Source organism: Quercus suber, unplaced genomic scaffold (genome assembly GCF_002906115.3).
Source record: "Quercus suber isolate HL8 unplaced genomic scaffold, Cork oak 2.0 scaffold_19, whole genome shotgun sequence".
Lineage (NCBI taxonomy): Eukaryota > Viridiplantae > Streptophyta > Magnoliopsida > Fagales > Fagaceae > Quercus > Quercus suber.
The window spans coordinates 672,497-685,553 of record NW_027069484.1 but is presented as its reverse complement, the minus strand read 5'-3'; the positions used below and the strand labels follow the sequence as shown (position 1 = coordinate 685,553).

The window sequence follows — 13,057 nt, the reverse complement described above, 5'->3', positions numbered from 1 at the left end:
GATGCAAGTCCAGACATCTTGGTGCTTATGTCTTGGACAAATGCCATAGTGTTGTCTAACTTCACATCATAGGATTGTGAGCTAGAGCATGAACCACCATGAAGAGATGGACTCTCTATCTTGATTCCCTTTCGACTGTGACTAATGCTAGCATTGAGCGTACGAATGTTGATTGGACTTGGCTTAGGGTAGAGATACTCATCTTTCAATGGATGAATACCTTTTAGTTTCAAAATCTTTGAAATAAGGCAGTAGAAAGGAATGCAGTTCCTTAAGACAGTTCTTTCAGCAGTCTTGCTCAAAATATGGAAGATATGAGTTCAAATATCGATCTCTTCATCAGTAATTAGATCATGAAGGAACAAAGCTCTACTGAGATTCATGTATCCGGTGCTTAATAGAGGATAGAGATTGTGGAACATGATTGTTGTAAGGACCCTCAATTCAGGAGATAGTGAGGAAACATTGATTGATTTCCCATTGGGAGAGAATTCCAAGTTATCTCCAAGAGAGTCCCGAAGTAAATCCTCCCCTGGATTCAAGTCATCATACACTGGTGGCTTTGGACACATTGGCCGGTTGATGTGCAAAATGTTAGCCAGATAGTAAGGTGTTACTTTGAAGTTCTATCCTTTAACCTAACATTTTAGCTCACCCCCTTCAGAAATGGCGTTTGCATAGAATTCCTTGACCATTTATTCATATGGTTCTTCTAATTTGAATAGGAGGAAGTTCCAATCCTTGTTAGTAAACCATTTCAGAATGTTCGTATCCAGAAGAGAACCCTGCTCAAGTACCTTTTCCACTAATATGGTAGCTTCCTTGAAGTAGTTCTCATAAGCTTGAGATGCTGCATATGATCTGAACTTGTTGACATCATAGAATCATGTCAATGATCAAGATTTCTTGGATGTTGGAGTGAGGCTCTCAAGATCAATCACTGGTTCTTTTCCTTTGCTACTACTTCCTTTCACGGCTGATCTTTTGAACAGAGACATTTTCAAGCTGTATCAAGTAATATCAAAGAGCAAGAGAAACCACACATGACAACACACTTTATTAGTACAAAGTTAGTTCCAAATCAATATATTTGAATAAAACCCTAAAATCATGACATTAAGGTCTTAATCATGTCAAAGAGTATGTGTGTGCAACAAATGGCACCATGTGTACCCTAGGGCAAAGTGTAAAAACACATAACCAACAAAACCCATACAACAAGCTCAACGAAACATCAATAAGCCATATTCAAACATCATATTTTCAGATCTCAACACAAACACACAATCCAAGAAATCTAGGGCTAGAAACGTGAAATACATTGAGAAAGAGACAGAACTTATAACTTTTCTTGAATATTTATGAAGAAATGATGAAGAAAAAAAAGGTTTTGTGTGTGAAAATGGTGATTTTGGAAGAGGGAGGGGAGAACAAGACAATGAATAGTCACGAGATGTGAGGGAAAAATGAGAAGTTTTTGAAAACTGCTTTGAAAATAACCCTCAAAGTGTAAAACATGCATTTTTCGCAATTGGAATGAGTTGTGAACAAGTCGCCAAAAACCCATGTGACAAATTTTGAAAACTTTGTCTAAGTGTTTTTCGCAACTGGAAGGTCCATTCGCAAGTAAGTCATGAAGGGAGTCACGAATCATTTTGAGTAAACCTCGTGACTAGAGCTTTCACTCGCGAACTAGTTGCCAAACTGAGTCATGAAAATCCTAAAAACCTAAAATTTTGAAATTTTTTCTAAGTCTTTTTCGTGACTAGGGGCTTGACTCGCCAGAGAGTCACGAAAGCTTTTGAGTAAGCTCGCGACTGGGGTCTCGCAACTTGCTTGACTCGTGAGGCAAAGTCGTCAAAACAGAGTTACACAATTTTTGAAAATTTTGAAAATTTTCAAAACAAAAACACTTTCCAAAAACAATTTAAACACTCAAAAATATTTTTGTGTTTGATCAACATATGATTGAGTAAGTGCAACACATTTAAACAAGTACAATCACACAAATGAATAAGGCATTCATTGAACATAAGCAAGTGTGATGTGTGTGGGTACCAAAGATGAGATAATACATAGTCTAATATGAAGCTTCAATGGTCAATTCAACCAAGACATACATAATTAGTATGAGGACAAGTGACCAATCTCAATTATAGAAGTATGCATATATGACCTCCCACAAAACTTGAATGCATACGTTTGAAACCCTTCATTTGGCTTCTTACAATTCATATCAATTGATCATTCTTAAACAGTATATCTCATTTTGAACAATACATATCATTTTGAGATAAATGCCTGAAAATTTTGATATTTCGATTTGATGAACAAGCCTTTGGCTTTTTGGGCATCATACATTATCATATAAGTCGCTTTCCCTTTTTCATAGTTGAATACTAGTATATGTGACGGCTTTTGCAGCTCATTATCTCTTTTCATTTTGAGATTTATATTGGTTGAGCTCTTTAAGCATAAAAATAAATAAATAAAAGAGTGGAAAGATATATAGGTATAAGTCTATGCAAGTCTCAAGATCAACAAAACCATTGACTAATCATTCATGACAAGTTTGAAGATCTATTTACAATAGTCACATACATGTCAAGATTTTTCCTACAATGATATGAGTGCATAAAGAACAAGCTACGCTCATAAATGCATAAAGCCATTTGTACGGAGGTACAAGGCAAAATATGCGTTGTCACAACGAAAAAACATGCTAGAATTATAACAAAGAAAACAGCCAAGCAAAGTCACAACATATAGGAAGAATTGATGCATGGACATGTTCAAATGCTTAGGCATGTGTACTTTTCTTCACCCACACGGTACGTGCGTTTGGGGTGACATCCTTAAAGGATTAGGTACTTGAGTTACGATTCTCAAACCTTAGGGTGAAGTTTGCCAAACAGGAAGTGATGGTGTCTATCATCTTCATTATGTCCTCAATATTAGACTCAGCTTCTCCCCTTTTTGATTGCATGAGGTTCCCTCTGCCATTTCTTCATCCACTTGGCCTTTGAGAGCTGCCATTCTTTAATGCCTGAAGCTTGTGGCAATTTAGTGTGAATTTCGGATTCCACAATGGTGGCAAAAGTGTTGACTTTGTGGTCCCCTTTGTGACTTTGGAAGAGATTTTCCTTTAGCTTTGAGTTTAGCTACTGCTGGGTTTGGAGGCTTTGTTAAAATCCGTTAAGCAATCACTTTTGGCTTCTTCTCAAACTTCACTTTCTCAATAGCTAGAATTGCTACCACTAGTTCCTTTACTTTTACAAACTTCATCTCCTTAGACACAATGGTGCTTGAACTAGCCTCTCCAATATATCTTAAGCCGCTTTTGTCAAAAAAGGACTTTTGATATGCAAGCACTTCATCAAGTCTTTTGGAGGAAATCCGCTCTACTTTAGCATTAGCTTGAATCACTTCAAGTTCAAGAAATTTGATCTTTGAATAGGCTACGACTGGCTCTCTGTTTAGCATCTCAACTTCACATTTAGTCTCCTTGTACCACACGAGAAGACTTTTGTAATCTTGCTCTGCTCTCTTCATTTTCTTAATGGCTGCTTTAGCCACTTTTGCATATTCATCGGTTTTCTCAAGGAGAGTATTATAGGATTCTTGTAATTCCATTGTTCCTTCATCTTCCTCTTCATCGAATTCTTCTACTATCCCCATCAACTTTACTTCAGTGTGCTCCCTAAGCTCTTCCACTAGCAAACTCAAATCATTTGAAGATTGTACGGGAGCAATGGTCATAAATGTGGAGTAGTTTCCCTCTCCATCACAGCTTTCTTCTGAGTCTGAATTAGAGTTAGGACACTCCTTCTTAAGATGTCCATGACCGTTGCATTCATAGCACATGATTCCTTGAGAAGATTGAGAATCCTTCCCATATTTCTTCTTGAAATCCTTTTTCTCCTTCCAGGAATTTAGGAATTTTCCCTTCTTAGCAAACTTTCCATTCTTTTTTACTTCAAGAACTTTTGGAAGTTCTTAACAAGATACGCCACATCCTTTTCGACCTTATCCTCATCTGATGAGTCTTAAGCTTCCACTCTCTCATTGATTGTCTTTAGAGCAAGGGATTTGCTCTTCCTTTATAATGGTAGAGATAGCTCATAGGTTTGAAGTGAGCCAATAAGTTCTTGAACTTTAATCTTATCAAGGTCCTTGCTCTCTTCAATGGCAGTAACCTTTGCACGGAAGCTCTCTGGTAATGATCGTAGAATTTTTCTCACAATCTTGGAGTCCTCTGTCTTTTCTCCCAAGTTAAATTTCCCAATTACCACCTCATTTAGCTTCCCATAAAATGAGTCGAATGACTCGTCTTCACTCATCTTCAACTTTTCGAAACGTGTAGTAAGCATTTGCAGCTTGGTGTCCTTCACCTTTTTGGTTCCCTCATAAGGAATTTCCAAAGTTTGCCACACCTCCTTGGCAATTGTAACATGAGAAATCCTGTGAAACTTATTAGGAGAAACACTACAGAAAATAGCATTTAAAGTCTTGCTATTAGCGATAGCTGTCGCAAGGGCTACCTTATCCCATTCGGATTCAGCGACCTCCGACCTAGTCCATCCTATATCTATAGCATCCCAAACACTCTCATCAATGTAAAATAGGAATGCCCTCATACGAGCTTTCCAAAATGCATAGTTGCTTCCATCAAAGTATGGAGGAACATTAAAAGATTGAGATCAATCCATCTCAAAAAGGGTCTAGGATCACACTTAGGTAATAAAACCATAGCAAGTGCACCCGCTTTGATATCAAATGAAAGTTCAAATAGCGTATAAAACACCAATGAACGTTTGGACTTCCAAATACAAAATTACTAACACAAGCTTATAATCAAACAATATATGTACGGAATATGAAATATAAGCTATATCCAAATTAGTAACATACTCTAAACCATAATTAATTACAAACACAATAGCAATTAAAAGGTAAAGAGAAAGGAAAGAGAGATGCAAACACAAAGATAACACGGCGAAGTGTTATCAAAGAGGAAACCGAAATACTCGGCAAAAAACCTCTCTTCCACCCTCTAAGTAGTCAATAATCCACTAGAGAATGAAGTTAGGATACATGAATAGCAGAAGACCCTCTAAGCCTAATCTACCTAGTGCACCTAATCCCTCCAAGTTTCTTGCTCCAACAGGGTTACACCGACCCTTGTCTTCTCTAGCTTACCAGATCCCGCAATAAGTCCATTGCATTAACCAAATGAATTGGTCCTCTCTGAACTGCTTCCCAAGCACCAAAACACTTCCTCACTGATATGGGTATGGTGAGATAAGGATTTGACAAATGTACCTCTCAAAGGATATGTTAATGGAGAGGGTGAGAGTAGAGGAATTTGGAGAATCAAATGATAAAGATTGTGGATGAGTCAATCTTATTTTTCTCTAGAGTTTCTCTTTCAAAATTCTCTCTAGAAGCTCTCTATATTTCATGGGTATAAAGGTATTCATAGTGGTGTGTATAAGGAATGCGAAAAGTTATGTTTCAACCAAACAAGGCATTCAGGCGACTCAACCTTGCAACTAGAATGAGTCGCGACCTAATTGCCTGGCCAGACTAGAAGTTTTGTCCTGTAGTGCTCCAGCTGTCGTGACCCTTCAGCTCCTCTACATGCTTCACATGTGTGCCACCTTTGGCGACTTGTCAATTGCGAGATCCAATTGTAAGGCTCTTTTTGAGTGCATACATCTTGAGGTTTTTTCACACTCTCTCACACACAACCCTTACATAATTCTCACCTAAATACAGCGTATCAAATTGCTAAATTATAAGCAAATTTGGCACGGAATAAAGCCAACACATGATTAAATAAATTCAACCCTACACAAACCTTAGGGTGAAATTGGCCAAACATGAAGTAATGGTGTCTATCATTTTCATCACATCACTAATACCGGGTTTGACGTCTTGCCCTTTTGACTACTTGTGGTTCCCCTTGCCCTTTCCTTGTCCTCTTGGCCTTTGAGAGTCCACATTCTTCAATGCTTGAAGCTTGTGGTAATTTGGCCTAGTGTGCCTTTGGATTCCACAATGATGGCAAAAGTGTTGAATTTAAGGACCTCTTTATGACTTCGAAAGAGACTTCCCATATGCCTTGGGCTTAGCCAGAATTAGATCTGGAGGCTTTGTCACAATCTTTTGAGTAACTACATTTGGTTTCTTCTCAACTTTCACATTTTCAACAATAGGGGTTGTAACCACCAGTTCTTTGGCTTCAACAAACTTCAATTCCTTAGACACAGTAGCGCTTGAGCTACTTTCTCCGGTATATCCCAAGCCACTTTTATCGGAAGAAGGCTTTTGATAGGCAAGCACCTCATCAAGTTTCTTTGAAGCAACACACTCCACTTTGGCATTAGCTTGAATAACCTGAAGCTCAAGAAATTTAATCCTAGAATAGGCATTCGTTAGCTCTTCACTTAGTGCTTCAACTTCATATTTTGTCTCTTTATACCTGACGAGTATGCTTTTGTAGTCCTGTTCTGCTTTCTTCATTTTTCTAATGGCTGCCTTAGCCACTCTAGCATACTTTCCAGTCTTCTCCAGAAGGGTATTGTAGGATTCTTGCAATCCCTTTGCTCCTTTATAGATACATTCTTCATCTTCATCATTGGATTCCTCTCCAGCCCCCATAGACTCCACTTCAATATGCTCACCGAGCTCTTCCACTAAAGTGCTCAAATCTTCCGAAGAGTCCACGGGTGCAATAGTCATAAAAGCAGAGTAGTTCCTTTCTCCATCACAACTTTCTTCCGAATTAGAGTTGGAGCTATCTGAGTCACTAAGGGTAGTAGCAAAGACTTTACCCTTTGCCTTCAAATAAGTGTGGCATTCTTTCTTCACATGACCATGCCCTTTGCACTCATGGCAAGTGACTGCTTGAGATGGAGAAGAATCTTTGGAATATTTCTTCTTGAAGTCTTTCTTGTCCTTCTTAAAATTTGAGAATTTCCCCTTCTCAAGAGACTTCCCATCCTTTTTGAATTTTAAGAACTTATGAAAGTTCTTTGTAAGGTACACCCCCTCTTTTTCAACCTTATCCTCATCCGAGGAATCTTGAGCTTCAACTCTTTCATTAATTGTCTTAAGGGCAAGAGATTTTCTCTTCCTTTGTGATGGTAGAGATAGCTCATATGTTTGAAGAGAACTGATGAGTTCTTGAACCTTTATCTCATCAAGGTCTTTACTCTCTTTGATGGCGGTCACCTTGGCACGAAAGCTCTCAGGCAATGATTGAAGGATCTTCCTAACAATTTTGGAGTCCTCCGTCTTTTCGCCCAAGTTAAATTTGCCAATCACCACTTCATTCAACTTTCTATAAAAGGAGTCAAATGATTCATCTTCACTCATCTTCAATTCTTCAAAGTGAGTGGTAAGCATTTGTAGCTTGGTGTCTTTCAACTTCTTAGTGCCTTCGTAGGTGGTCTCCAAGATTTGTCATGTCTCCTTGGCAATTGTCACATGAGAAATCCTGTGAAATTCATCGGGTGAGACACCACAAAATATAGCATTAATAGCTTTACTATTAGCAGTAGCCACTACTAGGGCTGCCTTATCCTAAGTAGATTTGGTAGCCTCTAGCTTAGTCCAACCATTCTCAACAGCATCCCATACGTTCTCATCAATAGAGCACAAAAATGCATGCATACGCACTTTCCAAAAGGCATAATTACACCCATCAAAGGAGGAAGGTGCATTTAGGGATTGAGACCTATCCATCCTAGGGTCAAGGATCACACTTAGGATATACAAATCCGACAAAGTGTACCCACTCTGATACCAATTGAAAGTTCACTTGGTGTGTAAGACACTAGTGAATGTTTAGACCCTCAATTTCAAAATAACCAACACAAACTTATCCTCAAACAATATATGTCTGAAATGATAAATATAAGCTATACCTAAATTGGTAAAATACTCTAAACCATAATTAATCACAACCACAGCAGCAATTAAAAGAAAAAGAGTAGGGAAGAGAGATGCAAACACAAAGATAACACTGGCAAGTGTTATCGAAGAGGAAACCAAAGAACTCGGTGAAAAACCTCTCCGCCACTCTCCAAGCAGTAAAATGATCCACTAGAAAATCAGTTGGAATACATGAATAGCAATAAATCCTCCAAGTCGAATCTACCTGATGCACCTAATCCCTCCAAGTTTCTTGCTCTAACAAGGTTAAGCCTAACCGTGTTTTCTCTAATTTTCCGGATCCCGCAATAAGCCCATTGCATCAACCAAATGAATTGGTCTTCTCTAAACTACTTCTCAACATACTTTCAGCCAAGTTTGATAGCATCAACACCCAGCAATGACCCTTTGGTCATTCCGGTCAAAAAAGGGGAGAAATTTTGAGAAGCGGCTCTTTAGGGGGTGCCATTTTGAGGGGGAGCTGTCAAAAACAGTATTTATCTAGTTTATTGTTCAGTCTTATTCTATGTTTATGGTTATGGTATTATATTTTGGATAATGTTTTGCTTTTATTATGAGTTTGATACACTGTGGTTAATGTTTTGGTAAACTCATGGATCTGTTTTTCTTTTGAAAGCTCTTGGTTCTACTATATAAAATGATATATTTAGTTTAAGTATTTCATGTTTTATTTGTACCTGTTGCTTTTGTAAGCTTTTAAGGTTTTTGTACCTATACTTTGTAGTTTAAGTACTTGCTGTGAAATGTCATGCATTTTTTTTAAGCACATCACTCTTGTGCCCTTTGTTGGATTTTTATTCTTAATGTAATTTTCTAGTGCTGTTACATTGGTTGAGTATTGGACATGCAAATGATACTTTGCAATTGAGCTTACTAGCTTGCATGTTCGGATGTTCATTCCATGTGTGAATGAGCATTGTGATCACTGTTTATAGTGATTGTTTGTTTTTGGTCAAGCCATGGTCTATTGCTTTATTCTATTTTTGCTTGATCACATTGTGCTTGCTCCATATGCATTACAAGTTTTATGCATACAATGAACTTATTGTGTTGTTGTGTTTAAGAAGATACTTGTTCTTATGGTTCAAGAGCTTCACAAATTCTAGAGTTAGGTGTGAGTGAGTTTTGTTCAACTGTTTCCAACTCACGCATTAAGTCTAGGGTTCGTTATAGGGTTTTGTCATGGAATAGTCAAAGGGGGAGATTGTAAGATTATTTAATGAACCATTTTGTTGGCATTATTTCGTGCCAATTTGCTTGTATTTTAGCACTTAGAAACCCTAATTTAGGTGGGATTCATGTAAGGGTAGTGTGTGAAAGAGTGTGAAGAAATGCTCAAGATTGTGCAAGGATGCAGAGATTCGCGATTGGGACTCATGGGTGACTCACAATTGGCAAGCCGCCAACTGCAGCATACGAGTGAAGTGTGCAGAGAAGATGAACAGTCACACTAGCTGGAGCACTACAGGACAAAAAGTCCAACCTGGTCGTTCTATTAGCTCACGACTTGAACTTGCGACTCAATCAAGTCGCGAGGCCAAGCCGCCAGCCAGTTTTGTTTTGAAAAACTTGACTCTTCGCATTCCACTCTCACCCTAGTATAAATACCCCTTATACCCACAAAATGTAGAGAACTTCTAGAGAAAATTTTGAGAAAGAAACCCTAGAGAAAAACAAGATTGATTCAATCATAATCTTTACATAAAGACTCTTCAAATTCCTCTACTCTCACCCTCTCCATTGATACATCCTTGAGAGATTCTTGACCAAATCATTTTCTAATTATACCCACGTCTATGAGAAGGTCTTTTGGTGCTTTAGGAAGCAGTTAGGAAGGGACCAATGGTTATTGGTTGATGCTATAGGCTATAGCGGAATCCGGTAAGTTGGAAAAGAAAAAGGTTCGGCGCAACTTTGTTGGAGCAAAAAGCTTAGAGGGCTTAGGTACACTGGGTAAATTAGGCTTGGAGGGTCTATTGTTGTTCATGTATCCTAACTACATTTTCTAGTGGATTATTGACCGCATGGAGGACGGCGGAAAGGTTTTACGCTGAGGGCTTCGGTTTCCTTTTCTATAACACATCGCTGTGTTGTCCTTGTGTTTGCATCTCTCTTCCCTTAATTTTTGCCATTTAATTTCTACTGTGGATGTGAATTTATTTGGTTTAGATTATTTATCAATTCTGTTATTGGTTTATGTTTATATTCTGCAAATATATTGTTTGTTATTAACCTTAAATTGATAATTTTGTAATTGGAGGTCTAAACATTCATAGTGTTTTATACACTAATTGAACATTCATACGCTTTGAAGAAAAGTGAAAACACTGTTATAGCCACTTTGAGGCAACTCTTTTCCCATGTGTCGCTCACGTGTCGTTATTCATATAACCAGTTTGAAAAAAATAACTTATGCTCTACTACTTACCTGTCGTTATAATAGTTTCTTGAAAGAGAATCTAACCAAAAGAAAAGAAAAGAAGAGAAAAAACCTTGAAAGGCCAGTGTATGCCAGAAAGGGAACTCTAGAGCCCCTAAATTTTATTTTAATCCAATTAGGATTGTAATTTTTTTTTTTTTGGGTAAATAATATTGTAACTTGTAACTCTATCCTTTTGTAAATAAATTAAATCTTAAAAGACAGTTTGCATCATGCATGCTAATTCCGAAGTACGACATTCAAACCCAAATGTTCGACGAGAATGGTGAGAATGTTGTGTCATGATTGAATTTGTTGGTTTAATCTATTTTTCCATTTTTAGCTTAAAACTATAATCTTACTCAATATCTTTTTATTGGAGATAAATTTTGACAAATCTAAAGTTTAATTATCTCTTTTTCTTATGTTCTCTATGTTTGCAAAATTTCTAAAAAATTAAAGATCAATAACTATGTCATCAATAAATTATTTAAATTGCAAGTTTTTGTAGTTTAAAATTATACAAAAAATATAATCTTATATATCATATAGTAAATAATATCCTATTGGTACAAAATTTGATATGTGTTTTAAGCGTGTAAAGAACATGCAATCTAATAGTTAGATTGATTTTTAATTTTATATGAGTTTATCATTAAACTTTGTAATTAAACTTACACTACAACTAATTTTATAATTAAATGTTATCCTTAATTTTATATGAGTTTTTTATTAACACAAATTTTATTATATATAATTATTACAACAGATCACATCAAAATTTAATATTATAATGAAAATTTTATGTCGTTATTTTATATATAGACAAAATTAGTGGCCACTGGCCAGGCTACTTTAAGGACAATAATTTTTAACAATCATCTCTCTCTCTCTCTCTCTGACTTTTTGTGCTTTTTATTTGAGGCTAGGACAAGTTTTGGGCAAGACCGTGGCCTATCATTTGCTCAATCCTTCCTCGTATGCTTGCCTGAATCCCATTTTTCTTTAATTAAATACAATTTCGTAGCAGGTGATCAGTACTAAACTTGGATTCTGACAGCACTATAGATTTGGCTCCCCATCCAACCAACTTTTGTTAAAAAAATTCAATGCAATATTTGGGAGTTTTTAAAAGATTAGATCAGAATGAAATATACGGTTTTTAGTATAACAATAGATACTTAAAGATTACTCATAAAATAAAAGGAGGAGAAGGGTAGGGCTAATTATTAATAAACTATTTTTAAAAAAAAAAATTTGACATCACTTTTATACAAAATAAAAAAAGTTATCAAAATATTAATTTTATTTTTCTTTTCCTATAAAATTTTTCTTAAAATAATTCACTAATAAATACCCTTAGAATAGATATCTGTTGACATTTCTCATAAAAGAATAATAATAAATTCTTAGAAATTATGTTTTCTATCGTATTATTCTTCCTATCAAATTTCTATTTTAAGAGAATAGTGTTCCTCTCAATTAAACCAATAAAATTTATGAGAGGAAGAATAATATGTTAAAAATGCAATTTGCTTAAATTAGTTGCTCAACGTTTTCACACTGTTTACTCAACTGTAATTGTTGAGAATTTAATATAGTAACCCTTACACCATTGTCTTTAATAATAATCCCCTGGTTTCACATGTGGGCCAGATAACACGTCCCTTAATTTTCGGCACCAAATCTATTACAAATGATATTATAATAGGTATTTTCTTAGAATTTTTTTTTTTTTAAAGATAGATCTTTTATTTAGATTAAAAAAAAAAAGGAATTAGCGCGCAAGACATACTTCAACAATATTCAGATTTTTCCTTTGATAGACTGAAGATTAATATAAATTAATTACAAATCTTAATGCTACAACTTTCGTGGTTTACAAGACAAAAATAAGAATGGTAAAAAAAAAATTTGTAGGAACATAATATATTTTGCCTAGAAAATTGCGAATCATTCTAAATAGAGATGCCTAGAACAAAAATAATATAGGACTCTACTTAAATATACAACATATTTAATATTACAGAAAATTAGAGAGATATAACTAAAGTAGTTGGCGTTTCGATAGAGTAGTTTTTCCTACAAATAGGATTTCAGTACTTATGTGGTCAATAATATAATTAAAGTGAAATCTCAAGTTTACTATTTACAGATCCACAAAATTCATAACATTCATTTTTATTCCTAGGACTTGAAATTTACTGTTCGTTACCTCACTACATACCCTCACTCACTTCTCTATATCTCTGAAAAGAAAGAACATCTTAATTGCACTTTGACCATATAAAACCTCACAAAGCCAATCATGGCTAAGCATTAAATTTCCATTATCCTTATGTTTGAGTAGAAATCAAATTTTAATTAACTTTGGTCTTTTATTATTGTTTTCAGGTTGCTCGAAGTGAAAATTAACTGTTATGACCAGCTTAAACTAAAATTTGACTTTCTAGATTAGGGCTTATGGTTCGTAAATACCTCACTTAATTACCAGAACTTTTTAGAAAATATGCTAGTTAAAATCCTTAGTGACATCATCTTAAAGTTAACTAATTTAGAGTAAATCATCTCAAAATAAAGTAAATTGCAAGAAATATATCAAGTTCACGCCTAAGTGATTATTCTAACACTAAATTGATTTGAAACAAACAGGAAATCAGATCAAACTTTAACAAACAA

General features: G+C 35.7%; 1 protein-coding gene across 1 annotated transcript; it reads right to left on the bottom strand.

Moving 5' to 3' along the window:
• Positions 1 to 6,093: 6,093 nt before the first annotated feature.
• On the bottom strand, positions 6,094 to 7,380 carry LOC112021691 (uncharacterized). Its single transcript, XM_024054250.2, has one exon. It carries the CDS (start codon positions 7,378 to 7,380, stop codon positions 6,094 to 6,096), a length of 1,287 nt encoding a protein of 428 aa, XP_023910018.2.
• Between the last annotated feature and the right edge of the window lie 5,677 nt (positions 7,381 to 13,057).